This window comes from Charadrius vociferus, unplaced genomic scaffold (genome assembly GCF_000708025.1).
Source record: "Charadrius vociferus isolate BGI_N301 unplaced genomic scaffold, ASM70802v2 scaffold793, whole genome shotgun sequence".
In the NCBI taxonomy this organism is placed as follows: Eukaryota; Metazoa; Chordata; class Aves; order Charadriiformes; family Charadriidae; genus Charadrius; species Charadrius vociferus.
This window is the reverse complement of record NW_009647833.1, coordinates 56,949-82,748: the sequence shown is the minus strand read 5'-3', so window position 1 is coordinate 82,748 and position 25,800 is coordinate 56,949. Positions and strand designations below refer to the sequence as shown.

General features: G+C 35.7%; 1 protein-coding gene across 1 annotated transcript in view; it reads left to right on the top strand.

The window, feature by feature from the left end:
- The first annotated feature begins 1,061 nt into the window (after positions 1-1,061).
- BRIP1 (BRCA1 interacting protein C-terminal helicase 1) overlaps positions 1,062-25,800 on the top strand; it is a 61,087-nt gene continuing 36,348 nt past the window's right edge. Inside the window, exons 1-13 of the mRNA XM_009882678.1 lie at positions 1,062-1,154; positions 1,895-2,006; positions 2,489-2,683; positions 2,973-3,100; positions 3,993-4,127; positions 10,480-10,773; positions 11,207-11,428; positions 12,128-12,327; positions 15,865-15,997; positions 16,516-16,667; positions 17,210-17,381; positions 17,498-17,635; positions 18,045-18,206. Coding sequence (XP_009880980.1) covers positions 1,062-1,154; positions 1,895-2,006; positions 2,489-2,683; positions 2,973-3,100; positions 3,993-4,127; positions 10,480-10,773; positions 11,207-11,428; positions 12,128-12,327; positions 15,865-15,997; positions 16,516-16,667; positions 17,210-17,381; positions 17,498-17,635; positions 18,045-18,206 — 2,136 coding nt within the window. The remainder of the gene's footprint in view (positions 1,155-1,894; positions 2,007-2,488; positions 2,684-2,972; positions 3,101-3,992; positions 4,128-10,479; positions 10,774-11,206; positions 11,429-12,127; positions 12,328-15,864; positions 15,998-16,515; positions 16,668-17,209; positions 17,382-17,497; positions 17,636-18,044; positions 18,207-25,800) is intronic.

The window sequence follows — 25,800 nt, the reverse complement described above, 5'->3', positions numbered from 1 at the left end:
CCCCCCCCGGAACGTGTTAGGGAAAAGCCTTTTAATGGGGTACAGCTCCATTTTCGGAAGGGGGGCGGGCAGGGTGCAAACTGGTGTCGCCAATCTCTTCTTGGTAGGATTTCTTTTTCCTGTTGAGAAAGTTGATGATGAAACTGAATCATGCCATGCATTGGTGGTTTTTTTTGACGTATATGTTTACTCATTAAAAGTCAGATGAGGACACAGGTTAGTGAGTTAATTTATCACAGGGAATCTGCTAATTTAAAATCGCTTTTATTTTGTAGATACTGAAAACCTGTAAGAAAAAAAAATCTGTGTTTAAAAAATGTCCTTTTTTTTTAAGCTATCTATGCCTCTTCAGTATTTTTTATTCAATAATTTCAGCATTTTAGTGGGAAACTGACTTTCTTTTATTATCCAGAGTGAGAGAAATGCAAGATTATATTCAGAGGGTAGTGAAGCAAATGACACCTCATCTTACCCTGAATAATTACTGTATTACTAGTGGAAGAAAAACGTTGGTTTAAAACATCTTATTTCTAAAGTCAGCATCCAGCTTTTTTTCCTCATTGTTATGAAACAAACAGTACAAACTCCTGTTGTCAGCTGGATCTCTGTAGTTTGCAATGTCTTCGAGTTCAAGCTAGTGGACCTACAGAAATGAAGAACTGGCTATTTATTTATTAAATATCCTAAAATACTTTTCCCCTGAGGATTTGGGTTCGTATCACAACAATATTCAATCTGACAAATAGAATCTGAAATTATGTGTGCAGTTCATTCATACTTTTATTTAAATTGCTTGAATTGCTAATGTTACTCATCAGGTGGTGGTAACTTGCTCTCATTTCTAACAAGGACCGAGTCTGAACTGACAGCGTGTAAATTCCTATATGCCAATTCTGGTAATATCCTGAGCCTCATAGCCCCCTTATCAGGTTGGCAGTTTCTGCTTGATTTGTTTGGTGCCATATGTTGTTTCAGACTTTGCCTGGTTGTTAGTGTTGACTTGTTAATACTGTTTTTTATTGCAGTTATAAACCTGAAGTAAACAGGAGGAAGAAGTGACAATGTCTTCAGATGTGTCAGAATATACTATTGGGGGAGTGAAGATTATATTCCCTTGCAAGGCTTACCCTTCACAACTTGCTATGATGAATGCTGTAAGTGGACTTTATATTAACATTGGCTAAACTAATAGCTTATGTTTTCCGAGCCTCCAATATCTTGAGAATTTCAGTTGTAACATAACTTACTGTTCTCTGTACAATGATATCTGACCCATAACTAGGGAATGCTGAAGTACATTTTGGATTTGTGACCATTTATGCTAAGAAGTAAGTTATGTGCTACGTAATATATATGATTATTTAATTAGATATACTGTAATAGAAATCTTATATAATTTTGCAAGTATGTGAGGAAGGAATGTTTTAGTAAAACATCTGTCTTAAACGGAATGTGATATTTCAGTAAGTTTTCACTTTTTGGAGAGTTTTTAAAAATGAATTATTATACTTTATATTTAAGCATTTTTAAACAGCTTTAACCATTTTTGAACTTTTTTTCATTGTGGGAGAAATGGTTTGGTTGTGTAAGACTAAGGGAAGCAAGCTTGCCCCCTCAGGTATTGCTCTTAGCAGGTAGGTATTTCACAGCCCGTATAAGTGAACCTCTGAGTCTTGCTAATGAGCCATGCTCCTCTTGAAAGAAATACAGCTAAGGTTTGTTGACCTGTTGTTATTATTAAAGGTGATTGGGGGGGGGTTGATTTTCTTTTCTTTTTTTTTTTAGAAGACAGCAGGTGTCCTGCTCTATTTTCAGAAGTTTTCTAGCTTAGTTAAAGACATCCCCTTTGGTTTTTTTTCTATTAATTCTGGTTTTGTTCTTATTCCCCTTAAAGATTGTTAAGGGCTTAAATAACAGGCAACACTGTTTGTTGGAGAGCCCCACAGGAAGCGGCAAAAGCTTGGCGTTACTTTGCTCTGCATTATCATGGCAGCAGTCTCTGTATGGTAAGTTGTGTTAGTGTCTGTTTGCCCAGTTTTTGTTACCAAAATGTGTTATAATGAATTGTTGTTGGTGTTGCTTATCAACCTTTAAACATTTGGTTTCAGGAATCTAACCAGGTCTTTTTTGACGATTATATGTATTGGCGACATAAACCAGTTGTGGCCAGTAACACTAAGCTGGATTTAGCTGTCTGTTGTCATGAGGAAATTATATGGCTGTTGGAACTTTGAAAGAAAATACTTGTGGATTGTAGTTATGTGGCTTGAGTTGACAAGGAGGGGTATTTTTCATTTCTGCAAGTTGTTACAGTTCTTTGCACTGTGCTTCTTCAAAGGGAGATGAGAGCTTGTTCAGCCTTTGTAGAGACATAAGGTTCATAACTGGTACCTATACAAAATCTTTCATCTTAACTGTTTTGAAAGTCTAGTTCTCGTGTATGGTCTTGAGTAGTTTTTAATGGAAGACAAATGACTGTGTCCTTTAGAGAAATCACCGGTTACATCATCATGTGAAAAGGAAGACAGAAAGCTAGAGACCTCCCCACTGTGTCGCTGCACGTGTCATTCCCAACCTAAGAGCAACGAGGCTGCAACAAGTGTGAATCATGGTGCTTCTTGTTCTTTTAATAATTATGAAACAGGAAGTTCCATAAAACCGGGAAGCCCGCTAACAAACACAGGTAACTTCATACACAGGCAGCTAAAAATCTGGTTTGGAAGTAAAATACTTAGCCAGTGATGTCACTTTTTTTGCTTTCAAGTCAGGGACTTTTTTTACCGTCATAATAATTGGATTGATTCTGCCCTGCATGGAAATCTGTATGGAAATGGTGGTTAATGGGTCTAGAAATGTCTAATACTGTTTCCTACATCATATGTATTTGTGGTAAACTTTATTTTTAAAATGTTGCCCTTGTTTAATGCATTCCTGGTAGTGGACGTAGCATTTTATTTTATTTTTAATTGCAGACTGTAAGGAAAATGAAACGCTAGCTTCGAAATTGTCAGCCAAAAAAAGGTTATCTCTGTGTGACAAGGAGAACGATGATTTTCAAGTAGACAGGAAAAGGATTCGTCCTTTAGAAACTGAGCAGCAGGTGAGCAAAATTTATTGGCAGTAAAATAATCCAGGCATAGCTCAACAAAGCTGTCAAATACCAATCAGCATTTCAGAGAGGGGCATAGAGAATAGTTGAGTCCTGTCACAGTTATAGTATAGATTGGCAGGGTTTTGTTCGTTTTTATTGTTACTTGTTACAAAGGAGTCCATTGTTGGCACTAAATTGTTCGTAATACCATGTCCTAAATTATATCTTGCATGTTTAAACACCTAATATCCCCAAAATATATTTATCCCCAGTTGATCTGTAGGATTAAGTCGAAGTATGAGATTCTAGAGTTGAAAGTTCGCTTCCAAATATGTATTAGAAATTCAAATAATACTGTGAATGTATTAGAGTTCTGGTTTATATCCTGTCAAATGTAGTTATCTCTGGGCTAATATGTGGAGTGCAATATTTCCGTAATGCTTTCGTCTGTGTCGGTATGACGTGACATAGTACTTGTATTCAGATGTGCACTGTAAGTACCTTGTATATTGCTTTAGAATATTGCTCAGATGGTTACTTTTGTTGAAGTTTTTAGATCAATATGGCTTTGATTTATTTCTCATTTTACTTACAGAAGATTTCTGCTTATATCTATATAGTATTATTATTTCTATCAGTTTTGTAACAGTAGGAAATTAAAAGAAGAAAAGCTCAGCAATAATTACAGAATTCTTGTTGTTACTGAATTTTGTAATTAAAACTTTATAGCTTTTCCCAAATGACTTTTGTGTAGCTTAGATTTGGTTAAACTGAATGTTAGTGATGTACCGTTACTGAAACAGACTCAGTGGAAAACAGTTGAAACAGAATCACTGACTGCTAATGTAAGCACATACTTCTGTCCGGTGTATTTGAACACTGTACTTTTTTTCCCCAGCAGGTTAGAAAACGTCATTGTTTTGCAAAAGGAGTACAACTAGTTGATGCTTTAGAAGTTTATCATCAGAGAAAAAATGGAGAGCTGATTGTTCACCCTGAAAAAAATGTGAAATCCACTACTTTTTCACCTCAAACAGTAAGTAATACAGTAATATCTTCTACATCAGGACTGTTAGTTCAAGATCAATTTTAAAAAAAATATTATTGTAAAGAGATTATGCATGAAATGCAGCTTGTTAATATAATTTCAGAAAACACTGTTCCTCCAGCTGCATTACAGCCTAATGTAAAGGTTCCCAAGTATGTAAGTTGCTTTAAAGTAATATATTGTCACTATCAATAGTGAGACCTGCAGTGGCTTTTACTCCTAACGGTGCTGTTGAACCAATGTGGTTTGCTAAGTTTAAATTATTTCTGTGGAAGTTGTTCTTCTAAACAGTGGGTTGAACTCTTATACATTGTGGTTCCCCAATAGCACAGTCTGGCCCAGAAATTCAGCCTGTAAACTTTCAATATGTGACAGCAATTGTATAGCAGATATAAATCTGTGTGTTATATTCCCATTTATATTAGATTTCTGACATTATGGAAGAACTTGAAACTAGGACCGTGGAAATTAAGTGATATCAGATTTTGCAGATTTCATTCAACTTGCCATTCATGGTTTTGTAGCATGTGTAGTAAGTGAAAGACAGCATTTAATATTAACATGTGTGCCTTTAGACATTAAAAAAGCAGTACGGAGAAAGTTGGAGCAGATCATTGCTATGTGTTGTAATAAAAAACAAGTCATATATATTGCACGTGATTAAGATGAAAAATCCTATGTGATACTGTGATAACATTTATGTGATAAATTTACATTTTGGGGTTTGTGTTGTGGTATTTTTTTGTTTTTTTTAAGTTACCACTTTCCATAGCAGAAGTATCCCACAAGAAGTTGAGATACAAATATGCAGCTGTTTCTGTAGCTTTCTGCTAGGCGTTTTCTGCATTTCTTGGTGTTTGAACCTTACTGATTTTACGTAAAAGTTTGTTGAAGCAAAGCCAGTAGAAGAAGAAATCTGAGGCAGAAGAGATGAATGTCAGATCCCAAATTATGTTAGTGATGTAGTTCCCGTGAATGTTTATCAAAGGCTGTAACAGAACAGTTCTTGTCAATATTAGAATATAGGAGCACGCCATGAAATCATGAAATTGTGTGAGGTTGAGACAAATGTAAGAAAGGAATAAGGTCTGACCTTTGTTTCTTTCTTCAGTACAGAAATCTACTTTCTTCTTTCAAAAGACAAAGCACATTCTCCCTTTCCAATATATTTTTTAATATTGTTCTATGGTAATACCCACCTGTAGGTAGCACAGCTTCTAAGTACAGGGTTTATATACGTTTGGAAATGTGCTTCATTTCAACAAGTGTTTCAATTCTCTTTCCACCTCTTTGAACAGCACTTTGCTCTTTGTATGTCCTAAATTAGCTTCTATTTTAATCAGTGCGTGTTTTAATTTTGAGAGCTGTTTTCCAGTGTCCTGTGCTTTTGTAAATGCAAAAGAAGCCAAAAGCTTTTGTATTCAAACTTTAAGACACCAGGAGCCAAATCTTTTCTTGACAAAAGTGAATCTGTGTCCTAGGTCCTTTGATGTGAAGTAAGTTTTATTTTATTATTTTGGAAAGCTCTGTAGATTTTTGAGTAGGGTTTGAAATGCTTTGTGCCACTGAACTTCAGTTGGTAGTTTGAAATACAGAGGCCAGCAGAGTGTGCTGTTGACTTTCAAACAAAAAGACCTTTCTTGCTTCCTTGATTGTAAAATTTGCTTTAGTGTGGGTATCCGAAAAACTTGATCTACAACTTCTAGAAGTTTAACGTAGTGAAGAAAACTGGAAACTTTTGGTATAGATCAACGAACTGTTAAATAATAAAATACTGGATCATAGTCTGATTTTTCTAAGACAATTCTTTATTTTTTCTAACAGTAGCTAAGCTGTACATGAGTGTGTTATAATGTGCTATCCGTGGGTCTGAGTTTACAGACAGACGGTACATTATACTATTCAAAGTTTAAACACTATACTGTTTACTACTTCTTTAGAACGAAGTAACCTAAGAAGAAATAAAAGTACTTATTTCTGCTAAAGTTTCTTTTTAAGAATGAAAGCAGTGTTTATTTCTTGGGGGGGGGGGGGGGGTTCTTAAAAAGAAAGAATAAGGTATTATTTTCCTGTGATGAACTTTTACTTCAGCAGACTGAGAACTTGTCTGGTATCAATAAACAGTTGCAGAAAATAAGGCCTTGGTTATTGTTAGTAGTTCTGCAGCTTAACTGCATTAAGTTTAAGACATGAAGATCATCACAGCATAGGCTGTTAGGTATAAAAATGCTTTTCTAGTGTAGTTTATGAAATGAAGTCAGCTGAGGTTATGTTCAACACTTATAATGGACTATGTATTTAGGATGATACAGCAATGCAATCAAAATATTTTCTCAACCAATGAGGTAACCCTCCCTTTGTATATCTTGTGTTTTACTGTAGTCAATCCTGTGCTTAAAGCAAAGTTAGTTCCTTGTGAAGTACTCCTTTTCGTAGCCCAACAGAGAGGGAATGGGTTGGTGGTTGTAAGAGTGTGAGAGGTGCTGCCCAGCCTTGCTGCATCAGAACAACACCTGGAGATCCAGTGGGTGAGCATCTTCTGCCCCAGGTGACGGCCTGTTCTTAGCTGCTTTCAGTCCAGAGCCTGGATCATTTCTGTCCTTCTGCTGTTGATTCTTGCAGGAGAGGGCACTTCCAGTGTGAGTTTAAATGAGAAATTATACCTTTATGGTACTCTCTTGATTATTTCTGTCAAAGCATACGGTCTGAGAAACTGGGGCAGCTGGGTTAAGGAATCCCCATTTATACTAGGTAAAAAAAGTAAACAGTAAATGGAGAGTAGTGTAACAAACACTTGGGGTATCAAAAAACAACTGTGAAAAGAATCTGTCTTAATGTGCTAGCCCATTGCAGTTTAACATATTGCTTACAACCTTCACAATGGAGTTTGAGTGACTTCTGTTACACATTCCAGGAGACTGGCAGCCTGTTACAATCAGGGTCTGGACTCCAGAATAGGCTAATTTACCACGATGGGATGAAGAAAGTTGTGGATTTGTATTACAGGCTCTCACCTGACACCGTATCTGATCCTTTTCCCGCTGATTGACGTTTTGAATGAGCTCTTTGAAGCAAGTTCCAGCTTAATTAAAACGTTTGCTTGGTTAGCAGTGATCTGTGAAAGCCTGTGATAAATATTGAACCGGGTTCACCTGCTGGTTACTGTGAGAGGATAAACAGCTGCTTTGTGTACTTTAATCAAGAGGCTGCAGCAGCAGCAGAATACTGTGCTTTTTGAGAGCTCATAAAGGAATAGTTGAAAAGCTCTGCTAATGTCACTGCTGATATCTTACTAGATTGTGCTTGTGTGATATTTCACACAAGAGGTATTCACTGCTGTATCATTTAGATGGCTTTGTAACTGGGAAATGTAGATGAAGATATGAAGAACTCTTCTTATCTCTTTGTGTTTCAAAGATCATAGCCTCAGTGTTTGTTTAACTCTATTTTACACGTAGGACAGGTTGGTGGACTTGATTATTCTTTTTTTTTAATCGGACTTCCACGTTTTTGCCGTATAAATATTGATGTGATAGGCTGTATTATCTACCCATGACAGAAGTAAAAACAAGCTGGATTAGCCTAAGGTCCATATAGTCTGATATCTGATCTCCAACAGCGTCTGTTACTGGATGTTTCTGATTAAATACTGCAGAAAGTAGAGAAATATCTGTTTTTTTTCCCCCTCTCCCAAATGAAAATCTCTATCCCAGATTCAAACAGCTGAAAACAAGTTTAGTCCTGAAGCCAGAGGGTATTATGAAATAGTTTTCTATTTTCTTAATATTATTTCCTCTCAGCCCCCCTGATTCTTTCATAAATAAATTGAAACATTTTCTAATTTTATTATAGTTTAACCCATATCTCTGTGTTATGAGTCTAAAAATTTGTACTTAACAAGGCAACATTGCTATGGGAACTGCATTATTGGAGTCATCACTTTATTCAGCTGGACGGTATTCTCTTTTCTTTTGTTCTGGTAGTGGGAGAATAACACCATGTTAGATTTTGCTGTGTGATATTAAAATTGTTTTTAATAAAATTTAAAGAGGGCCAAGCCATTTTATAAAGGATACGAAGAATTCAAATGCAAATTGACACACTTGAATGATGTGCAAATAACATGAAGAACTCAACTTTTAAACTATGTTTTAACCATTTTCTTAAAAGTTTCTCTTAACTATAAGAGACCTTTTTAAAAAGTTTTATTTATTTATTTACGTATTTTGGGCTAATGGTGTCTGTGGCTTCCAGAAATGTTACGACTACTGCAGGCAGTTTTATACTCTTACTACTTAACTATGAAATTAGTCTGAGTTTACAACTTTCTCAATGATGATTTAAAAAAAACCAAAAAAGCAACACTTTTTTTTTCAAAGTTAAAGGTAACATTTTAAAACTGGAATACTGCGTAAAGTGCTTCTTAAGGCTAGTGTTATACCCATTTCAAACCTTTTAAGAAAAACTTTTACAGCCACCTGTAAAATACTGTAATTTATAAGCCTTACACATAAGAACGCTCTTAATTCTTTTTATGCAAAGAAATATATCTGTTTTCTTTAAACTCATCATAGAAGAGCATTCTGTTCATGTTTATGTATATATTTATTTGAACTGTGTTTTCCTGTTGTTAGAACAATGTTTGCAAAATAGCTGTCTGATTGGCCCCAATATTTTTCGGTTACTTTTATTTGGCAAACCAAATGTGAGGCTTAGCATTAGCAGTGAAATATTAGTGATATGGTATTGTCTTTGAATTCTGTGATTTCTTTTCACCCCTGAAAACACAATCTGACTTGAATTAGCATTAAAAGATAAATGCATTTTTAAAGGCCCTACACAATAAGTAAACTGCTTCTGTTATATTATTTGTTAGCATGGTAATGTGGTTTTCATTATTTCAAAGAGCAAAATAGAATATAGATGATAGAAATATCAAGGTACAATTTGCATTGCAGTTTTCTGTGTGGGTCCAAACCCAGTTGAGTATTGCCACATATGTAACATATACCATATGTCAGCTGTTTCCTGCTTCGCTGTTGACAAGAGCCCCATTCATAACTCTTCTTTTTATCCTTTCAATGAATAAGTAATTATTCAATATAGAAGGCAGGATATTTGGAACTGGCTATTTAATGTGGCAGCACACCGTAATGAAATCTGCTGTTACTGGCAACCTGAGAGGGGAATGTAACAATTCCAGCATGGGTGTAACTTTATCTGCTTTGCCGGCCTGTTTCTTTGGCACATCAGTGAACCTTTTATCCCAGTGAGTGACAGCTCCAGAGGGGTTACATTTACATGCGTTCTATCATGTATTGTAATATTTAATGGTGGACAAGGCTGAGCGGGGCTAAGGGTAACACGAACTTGCTTTTCCTCAGAGTGGAGGCTAAAAGACAGCTTGATCCCCAGAATTGTGGTGTAACACACGGCGTGACTTAGCATTTGTTTATAAAGGATAATCTTACTGATTACAATTAAGACGGGAGGGAGGAGTATTTGAGCAGGCAACTACATGTTGTTACTTGCACTGTCACCTGAAAACCAAACACAAACTCTTTTACTCAAGAAGAATTCATTATTTTTTATGGGAGGTGTATGTGGACGTGGTTACTCATCAGTTATTTTGTTTTCTTTGTGTCTTTTCACAATAATTATGACACTTTCATGACAGTTGTTACAGTATTTTATGTTATGAAAGATAGTCCTTCTCAAGAAGAAAAAAAAAATTGGCTTTTAACAAATATTTTACATGATTAGGTTCTGCTTAGAATTATTCCCTATTTCGTCTTTTATTCTCATAGTTACTAGATGGCCTTTGACATAATGGCATGGCAAACATGTTTCTAATGGAGAGTATATAATGTGGTCTGTTTTATCTGCAAATAGATTTCTTTAAACTTTCCAGATTTCTTCTGCTTGCTTTAAGGAAAAATGTACTTGGTATTTTACTTTGGGTGTCAGCTTCTTCATTTAAGGTGCTGGACACTTCTTGCTCCGTAACAGGAGTGTCCTCATGCTGAAGCTTGAATGTGAGAAGTTTATTTGCATTATTCACATGTGTAAATACTCCACTGGAGTAATAATTCTTTCTATGAGTGGGTTATGATATAGTTGTATCTACTGATTGCTAGAAGTTTTTTAATATTTTCAGGTATGAGGACATGGTGTATACTTTAATGCTTTTAAACTTTTTGCAGTTTGATGGGCCAGCCTGGCGATTTAACAGGCTATCTTGAACTGTCCTAGAGGGCCTTTTCTAAATAAACATGCTAAATCTGCTTGTGGTCTATCTTACTGTGGGATTTTGTTAATCTTTTTTTGGTTTGGATTGCAGTCTTCTGGTCCTTGCACTGAGTGTTCCTGTTCTTCTGGAAAAGAAACTGATAAAGATACTAGTAACACAAAGAAGAAAAAAAATGGAGATCAGACGTTCATTCCCAAAATATTTTTTGGAACACGAACACACAAGCAAATATCCCAGATTACCAGAGAGTTGAAGAGGACAGCATATTCCAGTGTCCCTATGACAATTCTTTCTAGCCGGGATTATACCTGTATTCATCCGGTGGTATCTAGCAGTGGTAGTAACAGGAACGAAATGTGTGTAGAATTGCTGGAAGGAAAACATGTGAGTAATTTTGTTTCAAAAAATGAGCATTCATTTAAACATATTAAAATGAAAAGTAGTTGAACGGTTGGAATGAGTAATTTAATTGTTAGAAAATGTTGATACAGTGTATCAATACTGAAATAAATATATGGTGGCAGGAAAAATATTTATGACTGCTAGGTTAATGTTCTTAGTAAGACTTAAATTGTCCTTGGTTTTATAGATGAAGAAGAAAGAAATGCCCTTTATCAACGTACGTTTTAGGAATGTGGATTTGCCTGTTCTCTTTCTGACATGACATGTTTTTCATTATTGTCTGACATAAAAATTAGATATTAGAAATGCTTCCAGGAAATAAAGTCGAATGCATGTAACAACTTGGAGGATTTAAGCTTACTTGTTTTTCATTATTTTTTGTAACCGCTAACTATCTGTGCTTATTTACTTTTAGGGCAAGTCCTGTCTTTACTATCATGGTGTACATAAACTCAGTGAACACCATGCTCTACAGTCTGCGCATAGGATGTGTCAGGCTTGGGACATTGAAGATCTAGTGAGCCTGGGAAAGAAACTTCGTGCCTGTGCATATTTTGCAGCCAGAGAACTCATGGTGGACGCAGATATTGTATTTTGTCCCTATAATTATCTCCTAGACCCGCAGATAAGGGAGAGCGTAAGTATATATTTAAGTAGATTGCAATAACTGAAGTTAAAGGGGAGTTAGAAACATAATGTTCAGTGGCTATTGTCAACTGAAATCTGATGTATATCCAAAATATTATCTACGAAATAACTCCTAGGTTAATTAATTTTTTCTCTTTCTTCTCCCTGCCTGAGCATTTCTGTATTCCAAGTAACGCTGGTCTCGTACTCTAGCTGATCAGTCACGGTTTTTTTCAATCAATGGAAGAGAAGCCCTTGCAAACTTCACAATTGTTTGGTTGATGGAGAATGTAGTAAAATCATAGAATAGTTTGGGTTGGAAGGGACCTTTAAAGGCCATCTCATGCAATGCCCCTGCAATGAGCAGGGACATCTCCAACTAGACCAGGTTGCTCAGAGCCCCATCCAATCTGACCTGGAATGTTTCCAGGGATGGGGCATCTTCCACCTCTCTGGGCAACCTGGGCCAGTGTTCCACCACCCTCAGTGTAAAAAAGTAGGTTCAGATTATATTCATCCAGGCTGAGATAAGGCTTTTTTTTTTTTTTTCTTCTCACTCTGGTTATTGTCTAGGTTACAGAAATCAGATCAAAAAGCTGAAAACTTTCTGTTGCTTACATCATGATGCAGAACATGCACTTTTGTAACAGCGTCCTGTTAGTTGCCGTTTCTCTTTAATGTCTTTCACTGTGTTAATTTTCTTTTTTAGATGGAAATTAACCTGAAAGGCCAAGTAGTCATTTTAGATGAAGCCCATAATATTGAGGACTGTGCTCGGGAGTCAGTGAGCTACGGTGTTACAGAAAGTCAACTGAGAGCTGCTCGAGAAGAGCTAGATTTCATGGTCAATAACAACATCAGGCAGAAGGATCATGAGGCCCTACGGGCTGTGTGCTACTCTTTGACAAAGTAAGGCAACTCTTTCTAATTCCATTGTATCAACTAGTATTTTTTAAAATTAAATTTAGATTCCTTTTGCTGATGCAATTTACTGGTTACTATGTTACATCAGATAAAATGCAACAGAGGTATAATTCAAACTATGCAATCACCTAATCTTTGTTCATTTGAGCAATCCAGAGGGGTTTGTTCTGTTTAAAAAATACTCTTGTCTTAAAGGGAGGCCTTGAATTTTGTTTTGAAAAGTATGTTATGCTCTTGAATGATGTGCTAATCTTCATGGGGCTTCCTGTCCTAGTTTGTGAAGTTCTGTATGAAAATTTTACCTAGGGTAAATAATTGTTATCTTTCGTGTCCTTCTGTTTGCTTATTTGACAAATAATAATGGCATTATTTTGTCAATGCATTAATTAGTTCACATTTGTAAAATGCTTTCAGAGCCTTAGACAGGAAGTGTTTGGAACAGGCTGGAATGTGTTCTTGGAATCTGATTGGAATCTATTTGGAACAGATTCCTCATAGTTGAAAGTGAATTTACCAGTTGTGCCCTTTGTTTTCCCTGTGAAACAACTTGAAGTTGAGCAAAGAGATAAGGGTCTGAAAGACTGGGGTACATGCGAATTCTCAGAAGAGATTTGTTGAAGTCTTTAGAGAATTCAGGTAGCAAACTCTTTGAACAGAGTATGCACTATCCTCTTTGAATTTTTGATTATTCTCAAGCAAAAGTTGTTCACACAGAATTACTGATAGTTCTTTCTCCCTGGAGTATGTCAGTGGAATGTGGTTTTAATGACTTGCTTTTCTACTGAAAATGAAATCAAGGACGTGCCGAATCTCTTAGTACCTTGCAACACAAGGATCGTGGAGTTCAGTGGATAGAGAAATATGGATGATTGAGGGAGTGGTTTTGAAAGCAAGAGTTGATCAGTAAGGCTGAAAAACCAGAAAATGTTTTCCTCTTCTCATATTCTTTCTGTACCCATAGAGGAAAAGGTAGTAAAAGCAAAAAATAAAGGTAAACCCCAGAAACTATGGAGACAGAATTGGAAGGGGAAGACCTGAGCAGAAGTTGAAAATGGTGAGAGGGAATGGAACAAAAGCAGATGGACTGGGGGGAAAGAAACAAGGAGTTAGGGGCAAAAGTCTTTTGGATGGACTGTGAACGTGAGAAAGTTGAGAAGAGTCTGTCAGCGCTAAAGAATTTGGAATTCAGCTCTGTAGCCCTTAAGTTTTGAACCTTTCTGTTGAGGGATCCAGGGACTGAAAGGGTTCAGAAACACAGTGCTAATGAAACCTTGAACAACCAAGTCAGCAGAATCAAAGTGGATAATGATACAAGTGGCTTTGAAGTTAACTGAACTCTGATTCAATGCATGTCAAATGGTTATTTTGTTGCCTTAGCGGTTGGTGAAACAGACTTTGGAGTACACCACAGCAAGGAGTTCATCATTTTTCCTATCCTGTCTCTATTCTGAGAGTTAATGTTTATGTGTCACAAGACAAGTGACTTTTGTTTTTCTTTTTTGCAGAAGCAAATTCTCCTACCTTGGATATTTCAAATGTTAAATTTTAGTAAAAGGCAAGAACAGCATGGCTGGAGATTTGGTTGCCTCAAGCTTTATAACCTTATCAGAAAAACTAAGGTTGATTGTTTTGGCAGATCTGCCAACAGCATGAAAAGCAGTTGTTGGAAAGCAGAAGAGTGGGTGTAAATAGACAGTAATTGGTAAAATACTGTTGCATAGTGACATGGCTATGCCAAATGCATGGGTAATTAGGAAAATCTTATTTCAGGTATAAAGATCTTGGGCCCTCGTTCCAGAAAGCACTTAAGCACGGGCTTAGTGCCACAGAGGTGCTAAAATGACCTTTCTGAGGAATTTGAAGGTATACCAATAGAGGTATACTGGCAAACTTTTCTGATGAAATGCAGATTTACCAGGTCAAATTGCTTTGTTCCATGGAGTAAGCTGTGTCAACAATGGGATTTTCTGGTAGGGAGGGAAGGAGCCAATATACTTTCTTGAATTGAAGGGATGTTTGTAACATTCATTAAATCTCTTCCTGAAAACATTGCATACACCAATTTTTCACTTCAAAAACATAGATATCTTTCTGCGAATCAAGCTAATTTTATTTATACTTGCTGCTTTACTCTAAAAATAATTAACAGGTATTTCAAGTAAATGCTTTAATGTTAGATTTTGAATTTATTCTAGAATTTGCTTGTTTTGTGATATTTTAGTATTAGGAAGGTTCTTGTGTTAAGTTTCTATTTGCGTTTATAGCATGAACTTTTCAAAAGTGTGTGATGGTGTTTGAAGTTTGTAACAGGGAACCAGAAGTTTTACATTTCCTGAAATGTTTTATCCATTGTAAATCTGTTTCATTTCTGTCATAGCGGCCTTTTCCTAATTTTAGTTCCAGGTCTTTTTGATGTTACATTTGAGGAAATGGGGCAGAGTACTACACTGGTGAAGTTCTGCCTCTGTTAGTGGTCATCATTCCTTAATAAGATAAAGCAAATTATAGCCTAAGAAGTGATTGTGGTGGTGGTATTTATGGGGTTTTGTTTGTGTTTAACCTGGCAAAAGGGAAGTTTGGGTTTTTTTTTAATTGTTCCATTGATCAGATTATTTGCAGTGACAGGACAGGAAATCTGGAACTGAAACAGTCACTAAGCCTTGTTGCTTTAGTTGATAATGATTAACTGACTTTACAGGTAAATATTTTGAACTGTTGTAGAAATGACAGCTGTCTTTCTGATGCCTCCTGCTGGTTGATGGAACAGACAGCTTCGGCATTTCCTGAGAGGGAGGAAGCCTGCCTGCTTTCTAGACAGAGGACTTGTAATACTGCAGGGATGATGGAGAACACATTCAGTTAGAGAAAATTTTAGCTCTGCCATAAATAAGATGATATGCACGTTTAGATCATGGTTTTAGGAAGTCCTATGGCATTTTGCATTGTACATGCAATTATAATTATGTTTAATTTTCAAATTGTAGCAGAGTTACAAATATCTGTAGGCAGGTTAAAATATGCACTTTTTATTGCCTGTCTTTCCCTTACGGTGTATAAATATTAAATGTACTCATTTCATGCCTCGAGATTTGTTCTTAATAGGAAAGCCTACAATTGACAGGGATCATAAACCAACTTGCATCAGTTAAACTAATAATGAGTGGCTTTAAAACTACAGCAGAAATCTTTCTTAAATGAGCCTGACATTATATCATAAAAGCAGGTTATATTTTAATCCTTTTTCTATATTGTAAAGAATTATATGATGATAAAATAGAAACATATAGGGACAAATTTTCTTTTTACTTCAGTGAGCTGCTTCAAGAGCAGTTCTGTAGAAGTTAGTTGAACAGTGAAAAACTGGCATAAGGAAAAGCAGAATCTCTACTTAGATGTAGTAAAATATTTGTCATCCTCATAGAAGTCTGGTGCAATTGTTGAGGTTTGGTTTGTACCTGCAAAGTATCTCTAAATCTCTAAAATTAATGCTGAAGTTTTTTTCTGATTTCTCTCGTTTTGCAGCTGGTTACAGGAGAGCTCTAGTCAATTAGTAGAAAGAGGGTATGAAACTTCCTGTAAGGTTTGGAGTGGAAAAGAAATGCTCACCATTTTGCACAAAATGGGAATAACTGCTATTACTTTCCCCATTTTACAGGTAATGTTGTATGCTATATAAATGAGTACCAGAGTGCGTAATATTGATGTTGTTAAATATCTTAAAATGTACATAAGTTAAATGCTAACACATCTTTTTATTTACTGCACTATTGAAAAGCTGTCTGAAAATGATACCTGATGAAAACAAGGAGTAATCCACTTGAGCTACTGGAATCTGTGGACAATCAATGCTTTAAAGGACATAATTGATCATGTACAATTATTTAAATTGAACCAGTGAGTCAGTGATAGTTTTGTCTGTTGTATCCAGCTATGTTTTTTTGACTGTTGAAATTTAGTTAGCCTATTTTCAAGTTTATCCCTCCTTTCTGTGTAAGCCAAATGTGTTAAAAGTGCTGTTACTTTCCCTTTCCAATTTTGTCTTCGGTCTGACTTTAATAGGTGTCTTAGGTGAACTTTTAAAACAGTGTGCTGATAGTCTTGTATCTGTATTAGCTTTGTTTTTGAGAAGATACTTAGAACATTGTTAACGTGGAATTTGTTTGCCTCTGATAGAAACATCTTGCTACTGTCCTTGAAAAAGAAGAAAAAATATCAATGCTCGGTAGAGAGGAACTTATTGAGATACCGGTTGTGAGCCCTGCCACTCAGATTGTGCTGAAAGGGTTATTCATGGTTCTTTTCTATCTTTTTAAAGATAATAGCAGGTCAGTACAAATACATAGCCTGAGCTGTGTGGTTGTGTTTCGTTCAGCTGCTTTGCCAAAGCACCTCTTTCATTTGTGCAACACCTCAGTTATGGTATCTGGTTTCTGAGCAAAACTTTCGGTAAGTTTTGGAAAATCTATTTATGTGGGAAGAATTTAAATGCTACCAAATTATTTTTTTCATTCATAAATGAATTCGAATGTTGAATAAATTTATTTGAAAGTTAGGTGTAAACTTTCTTGATGTGTTACTAAGTTAAATATGCATGGGTTTTGTTTTTCTACATAGCACTTATCATTTGACTATTTTGATATCTCGACTACTAATGCCAGCAGTTACTAAAAATTTCTGATTTAAACCTTATTTTTAAATACTAATTATTGTAAAGTTTCACTGTTTTTTCTGAAAGTATAAAATTATTTTTTTATACTTAAATGGTAAATGCATTGTAGCAACACTGTCTTTGCTTTGTATGAGCTTAATGCTTACAGTTTAATTGCTTAATTGTAGTTTTTATTGATATTTATATTTCCCTATATAGGTATGCAGATGACTACAGAGTTGCTCTACAACAAACTTACGCTTGGATGAATGAAAACCAACTTGATGTTTCAGATACAATGGCTGCCTTTACACGGCCCAAGCATAAAAGGAGTTTGCGGCAGAAAACCGTAGTCCACATGCTTAATTTTTGGTGCTTGAATCCTGCTGTGGTAAGCCGAGTGTGAAGTAGGAGGTCTTAAGTGATTTGAGTGATAACAAATACATATAAGATCTTAAAATGATTGTATTGATTTTCTAAATTCCTTCTTTTCTTTGTCCAACCTAGGCTTTTTCAGACTTAAGTGATGTTAGAACAATTGTTCTGACATCTGGTACGCTCTCTCCAATGGATTCATTCTCTTCAGAGCTTGGCGTGAAGTTTTCTATTCAGTTGGAGGCAAATCACATTATTCGGAACTCACAGGTAAACTTCTGCATCGTTGTTCCCTCTCCTGAGGCATAATGTTGGCCATTGTAAAAGAAACTCGCAAATAAAAATGCTGACAAACCCATTCTGTAAATAAAACAAAATGTACAGAACAGACTTGCTTGGATTAATGCAATTGCAAAGTATATTTTCAAATGAAAAAAGGGGCAATTTTTAAAAACATACTCCCCTGGAAAAGTTGAAGTCATGCTATTTTGGTAATACCGACCTTATGTCAGTTATTGCACTTGATCTTCTGGGTTTAAGTACTGGAACTGATTTGTTTAGAAATATCTCAGTATTTTCCTTCACACTTAAAACTTCATTATTTATACTAATGTAACTTAATACAGTTTGTGTTGCATATTTTAGAATTAATTTTTTTTTTTAATATGAAATACACCAGGTTTGGGTTGGCACCATTGGAGCAGGCCCTAATGGTCGGAAGTTGTGTGCCACGTTCCAGCATACAGAGACCTTTGAGTTCCAAGATGAGGTGGGAGCCCTTCTGCTTTCAGTGTGTCAAGCAGTTGGCCAAGGAATTTTGTGCTTTTTGCCATCCTATAAGGTAAGGAAATCTTAACTCATATACTTCCTCTGAAAGTGCACGCGCTCTACTTGAAAATGTACTGTGTAATCTTTTGCTTTATGCATCAACATGTATAAATGTTTATAAAACAAATGTATTGTAGTAACACATTGTGATTATATTCTGTTGTAATTTCTTGGATGTCATATTGGCTGGCACAGAAGTTTGTTTTCATGAAAAAAACACGTTCATATTTGGTTTCAACAGATGTCTATCTTAGTTAATGAGTACAATTGTTTCAATTAGTTTTACCCAAAAAAAGCCAGATTGATCTGCAGTTTTTTCTGAAATTGTTTCCCTGAGTGTTTTGGAATTCTTAAAAAAAAATAAATCTCCTGCATGTAAGCACACATCATGAAGGGAAACTTTATGTTTATAACTCAGCAGCAAGAATGCCTTTGCATGTTCTTTGTATGCCATTTGAATGTGGTATTCATCCAGTTAATTTCTTCTTTTCTTGTTTCATGTTCCATTTCATTGCATTGGAGATTCTGCTATCTTTTTCTTGAGTCGGGGGGTATTGCTCACTGGCATTGGCTAAAAGGAATCAAATTTCTCAATTTCAAACTATGTAATATCTAATTTCACTGACAACAAATATCTAGTTATGGTTAATCTGTACCTCACAGGAGTTCTGCTTTCTTCTCTGTTAGTTGTTACTGTTATTTATGGTCAGGTCTGAGGAACAGGAATATAAACCTGCAATATGATTCTGCCCACGTTTCTTGTAATGCTTGCAAGAGTGTGACTTTTTTCATTTTAAACCATCATTTATAGTTTTCAAAAATCATCTCAACAAGCAAAACAAATGCCTTTCAAAAAACTGCCCCTCCAAAAAATCCTACCAAATGAACAAAAAACCCCAGCATAATGGAAATAAAGGTTTCAGACCATTTCCCTTATTTCTAAGGTTCCTTAACAGAGAGTATTCTAAAAAATGAAATTAAAACTATTTCTTCACAAAGTGAGGGGTTTTTCTTCACTGGGTGTCTATAAAAAAAATTGCAGTCATCAGTGCAATTACTGACAGTAACCATTAGGTGACCACATTAGACCAGGTAATGTCGAGTAATTGAAAAAAAAAGATTACTGACTATAAATTTATTTAACCTAGCTCACAAAATTCTGCACTTACATGCAAAGCTAACAATCTGAAAATAATTTTGCATTCAACCTATTTTGGAAATGAAATGGGAGCATTCTTCAGTTTTCACTGTCGTCATTATTCTTTTACTAAAGTGTGTAATGTTGAACAGTGTGTAATAGTTGATCTTATGTATACAGACCTGAAAAATATTTATGGAAGTTTGGATGAGAATAGTAATCTGAATTGAAAGTATAGAGAGACTTTGTAATGACATTTAATAAAGAAGGAAAGAGATTGCTGGACAGCTCTGGTACCCTTCCCCCTCTCACTGCCCTTATGTTTCACTGAAAGGTCACCTAGCTAAACAGGGTGAGTGTTTTGGTTTTTTTTCTTTGTGGGAACACTTCCATGATCCTAGCGAAAGTATTGATAAATATAAATTGCAGACAATTGAAGGATGATATTTTAAAATCACATTGCCAATAGTTTTCTATGGATGCCCTTTTTCATTCTACTTCTTTTATTCTGGATTGTGTTGCCTTTAAATCAGAGATTAATATGTTGAAAACACAGAATAATGTAAGGATAAGCATATTAGTACAGGGAAAACAAGGTATTTTTCTTTCATCATCATACAGAATATTGCTTGCCTGGACATTTGCATTTCAAAACTGATTTTCAGAGATTTTCATGGGGGAATTGCTACCTCTCTTTAAAAAACTGCAGCTTTAAAAAAATATGTTCAAAGCAATCAAGATCTGATTAATTTAGTGAGGTACATGAGCATGTATATTAACTATTGTGAGTTAAGCAGGTATTTTGAGGGCTTAGCCTGTTTTATGAATTGGAGTTTCAGCTTTGGAATAAGTGAAAAATAAAGTCTCTTTAACTGTCTGGAAGGCTGAGGGCAGTGCTCTGAATTTTGAGTACCATCTATCCAGGTAATTTAATGAACCTTGAATTTTGGCATGTACGTTGGATTTCAGTTTGGTTGCGCTTAGAGATACGTTTTTCAGTTCAACATACTCTTTTCGTTTTAAGAATTTGTGGCTCAATAATGATGCCCTTTTCCCTGTACCTCCGTCAGAAGCCCTGTGTCTGGGGTGGCTCGCTCTGTTTCAGTACCTCACTTTCATCATTCATGCTGCATATTTTTACCTGCTTGCCTGAAAACCTCTTCGACAATTATCCCTAATCATGTTGCTTTGTAAATGTAGTTAATTTTAATTTTCTAGAAAGCCCTTTATTAATTTAATTCAGGTAGTAAATTGCACGTTTCCTTTTTTTGTATACAAGGAGAGTGCTAGAGACAGAAGTAGCCTCCTACTGGACTTCCATTCGCTTCTGTTCACTTTAATAAAATATAGGTATGTGGGGGTTTTTTGTTGTTGTAAGAATGTAAATCAATGCTTTTTGGCCTCAGTCTATGGGACTAGAAAGTATGGAGGGTGTAACACCTGCCAGGAAGCAGAAGTTGAGAACCCTGCCTGACACAGTGTGCGGTGAACGATGTTGGGACGCACGAGCAGCACCCAGGCAGTGTTCTCTTACTGCTTCTCCTGTTACTCAAACTTCGTTACACCATGTCAGAAATAAAATAAACTTATGGCAGAAATAGAATTAATAGTACCATTTGAACTTCCCAGTCTGGAAGTTATGGGGCTTTTATGTGTAATATTTATTTCTCTATATTTTGTCTGGGATTTCAGGTTGCTTTGTAAACATTAATGAAGTAATCTACCAATACTTGGTGAAAGTGACGACCTCTGTACTCACCTTAGAGCTAGAGAAACAAACTCTGGCAGAAATGTAATTACTTGTTTCAGACTTCTGAAGTGTATAATAGAGAGAAAAAAATATTTTGTCCTCACCTAGAAGAGATATCAACCTACTAGAAAGTTTCCATGTGCAAATAAATAGAGGGCAAGTAAAATTTTTAAATGTCACCACATTAACCTAATCATAAAATGAGAAAACTGGATGCTGCTTATAGAACATCTGAGATGAATGTTAGAAATGTCAGCAGAGTACATTGCTGTAGGAGCTAGCATTTTAGTCGCATACTCCTTCCAGTGCTAATGCGTGCAAAAAGCATCCATTAATGGCTTGCATTTTTCTCTATTAGTGTTTCTTCAGGTAGATATTTCCTGGGAGAATCTAGATTTCTTTGAAGAAGCTGTCTACTGCCAGGAAGAGGTAGTAGTCACTTGTCTATATTTTGCTCTGGAGTGCCCCTTACAACAAGATATTTATAATCTCTAGAATGCCATTCAACTGTTTTGTAAAGAATTTAATGTCTGCAACATTGTAAGCCTGCATCGTTCCCTAATGATCAGTTTAAGAAAACTTAGTCAGACTGAGAAGGTACTTTCCAAAGATCTTTCTACCTAATGTATGAACTGCTGTTACTGCAAAAAAATTGGAATTAAAAATAATTCAGCTGTTATCTTCCTCTGTGCCCCTCCATCCCCTGGGTTTGTTTTAGGCAAAGCAGCTGTAGGAGAAAGAGCTCCGTGCAGTTTTGTGGGAAAAGTCTGCCACATTGTTATCTCTGTGCAATTTGCAATTATTAGATGCAATGTGAATAGGAAAAAAAGCAATATTAGAGAAACTTGCCTTTATCTTAATCAGATATTTGAATAAACATATTTTTCATTGAAGAGCGACTGTTTAAAAACATATGTATGGCAAATGTCCGAGATTAATAATGCAATGGAGGAAAATATATGGAGAAAGAAAAAACGGGTATATGGATAAGAAAACAATGCATGAGATGTACATCTCCACATTTGATAGGGGTCTGTTTATGTTATGAACAGCTGTGATACCATGTTTTGTGAGTGAGATTATAATAACATACAAATTTTTACTGTCGTTATTGGTGTTCTTGTACATTGACTTTTTTAAAAATAAGCTTAATCTTAACGTTTACTAAATTGCAAACCTAGATCATTTTTAGGGCTACTAAGACTGGTGATACTATGCAACAAAAATGCATTTATGTGAAAATCAGTAGCAACTCCAGCAAAAACACTCTATAAAAGAGAATATCAGAAGGTGAAAAGATTACTCAGAAATCTAAGATGCTTTTAAACAAGATTAAGATAAGGACCATTAGGGTTCATGTCGCCGACCTGTCTGCATTAAGATATATCTTGCCTGGTGCCTGCATCTTAGATGATTCATTCAATATGTGTCATATCAAAGTCAAGGTATCCAGCAAGGAGAAAAATGCTAATGCTTATAAATTTTAGTGATAATCCATCATGATGAATTAACTGACCTTTCTTTAGTAGCTTTTTTACAAAATAAGCTTTGGACAATAATGTTAATGTTGATGTGTTGGGGCTTCTTGTTTGGTTTTTTTTTTTTTATTTTCTGTGAGGCATTGTTGGTTAATTTGTATCTGCTAATTGTTGAGCCATAACTTGGAAGTAAAATTTTTAAAATGAGATAGTTGCTGAAAAGGCTTTGAATGCCTGTTTTCATCAGTAAAACTTGTGAACTGGTAAGTATTCTTCACTTGAGAATCCAAGATTTGTTTACTACTATTTTTTTTCTCTTACACCTTTAAGATGCAGTATTTTCCATTGATTCAGATGAATTGTATTTCTTTTGTAACTGCTTTCCTTAAGCAAGCTTTAACTTTTGAGGTCGAATAGCGGTTTTACTCGGTAGTTGCACAGTGTTGCTGTTTATTCTGCATTATACTGTATCAAATAGTTTTGTAGAGGGAAATATCTTAGAAAAATGAAGAGAATTTCAAGCCTACAAAGATAGGAATAGTAACTGCTTTGTTGTCTGTTTTGTGAACTTCTTAGAAGTGGCTGAATGATCTAAATCTACACTAAAAAAATTATTTGCTATACTCTCTATGAAGTATTTGTGTCCAACTGTCTGTAAAATAGATACTTTTTTTTTCATACCAGTTGTGTTACTGGTTTAAAACACAGGTGACTTGTTGGAGGTTTACAGCTATGGTGCCATATGAATTTTACATCTAATGGGTAGTTAATTACAAAAGTAGCAAAGATAATAGAAATGGAAGAGAAAATGAATGCAGAATTTTTAAATGATTCTTATATTGCATTAATGTGGATTCTTTTGGTATGTATAACTTCCAGTGAATTAGTGTTTTTAGGAGAATTTAGTGGAGAATAATGAAAAAGTTGCAAGACTTTCTTACAACTAAACAATATCTGCTGGAAAATTGTTAGACTGTCTAGAGTTTCTGCTGTGTACTGCAGTGATTCCAAGGGTTGTTGAAGAGTAACTTTAAGAAATGCTGTGTTGGAACAAAGTTGTCAAAGGCTTTTGTTTCCTAGAGCACTTTTCTTGTGAATTACCTTTTTTCAGACTGACTTATTTCTAGTAAGGTTGGTTGGTATATCCTAAAGAATGTTCTTATGCATCCTATATTAACGGGTGGGTTTGTGTTTTGTTCCTCCCTTTGTTGGGACCTGGAATTGAGGAAGAGAACAACAGAACAGACAAAGTAAAAGAAGAAACAGGAATTAAAAGGCTAATTGAAAGCACTGTTCCATTATTGAAGTAGCAGTTTTGTAACTAAGGGTATAATTTAAAAGCAACCAAATCACAAGAAAATAATTTTTAGGTCACTTTATCATAGATGCTGTTGAACTTGAGGTTTGAATACAAGGCGAAATATCTGCAACACGGTCAGTTCTAACAACAGTTAATTGTTGCTTTTCCATGCATGTGAGTAGTCATGAGTTTTGTGTACAATAAATCTGAGACCAAACTATTCAACATCCAATCTTGAATACATATGGCAGTCCCAATCCTGCTACTGATGAACAAATGCCCTTCATAAGTTGGCATTGCCATGTACTATGTTAGTTAGGAAGGCAGAACTATTATCGTGTAGGTACAGACTAATTAATGCTGTGTTGCATTTGCTGTTTCCCTTGAGAATTTTGGGGTAAGGTTATAATGATATATGTATAGTAACTTTTGTCACTTGCAAAAAATAAATGCTGAATTTCACGTTTGAGTGTCTATGTACCTCAATTTTAAGAGCTGCTAGTTCAGAGTTTAAGTTCTGTCGGTCTCCTCCCTTTTTCACATTGTCTTGGCTGATCGTAATTTCTTCAGTGAGAACAAGACAGGGTTGGGTGACAGCAAATCCATGGGGACTGGAACACCTCTGTTTATTGTCCTGGCTCCCTTCCCACATTTAAGGTATCAACCAAAACTGTAGTGAAGTTGCAGCCCAGTGGTGTTTACCATTCCGTTGATAACCCATTCTTGGCAGTATTACACAGCTTTAGGCAAGCAGGTCTTGCCAATATCCATTAGCTCTTTGAGCAGCATAGAGCATGGCAATAGGTCTAACTTGCGCTGTTTGCAACTGGACTGAGAATCTTCAGGTTCAGTCTAGGTAGTTATTTGGAATAAACAGGAGGGACCTCAGTTTAACCTCTGACTGTTGCACTCTTCTGTGTGTCTGCATTGGATATGAGCCCGGGTCCTTGAATATACGGTCTCCTGGCCTAGACATAAATGTGCCACCCCTATATATGACAGACTGAGGTGGGGGATACAGTTTCAGTATTAATTCTGAATGTCTGGCTCTTCATAGTTTAAGACAGACCCCTTTTCTTAGTAAGGTTTGTATGAGGTTGGTAGAAATTATTTTTTTAAAAGAAGTCTATGTCAGAGTGGCAGAAAGTGAATTGGTCATAACATTGAAAAAAGAGCAGAGTATTTTCGTTTCTAAAACTTACCCTAAACACAGTTTTGTAAATATTTTTCTATTTTTTCTGCCATCAATAAAAACTCCCAACACTGCCTTCAGACAACTTTTACTTATTTAATAAATTACTTCAATAAATTTACAAAAGATGGTAGTCTGTTTAGGCAGGCCTATTAAAAGCATTAAGATTTGAGCACTGGCTGTTAAAATGAGTAAATGGCAATATCACAAAGTTAAACAAATGCCAAAAAACATTTTCCAGAGTACTGGGATTGTAACAATACCATTAATGAGGGCAAAGAGGTTTTAATGCAATTTGCACATTCTAAAGTTTCAAAAAGAGGTTTCGAGTTAGTGCATTATTAATGTTCTGAACATCTGGAACTATGTAAGAGCCATAGACATTGAGCAAGTGCAGGGTTTCCCCACTAGGTCTGATGCTGACTGATTTCCTCCCTAGCGAAAAGCTTGTTTCAAGAAGTTTGAGACAGTAAAATGACAATATCCAGATAAGAGATAAACATTCCACAGTGTCTTTTTGCTTGTAATGTGTATGGAGGAAAAATTGGAAGCCATTAGGTTTGTGCAGTTAAAAGGTGAATTTGAAATTAAAGAGGAAAATAGTTATTTGCACCCCAGATGGTTGCTCCGTGATGTCGTTGCACTGATTGCAGAGTGCTTATGTGAGGAATTATCTAGTAACGTCTGGTGGGTTCTATAAGATTGCTTAAATTTTTCTGTTAGGTGTATTTAGGTATAATACGCACAGA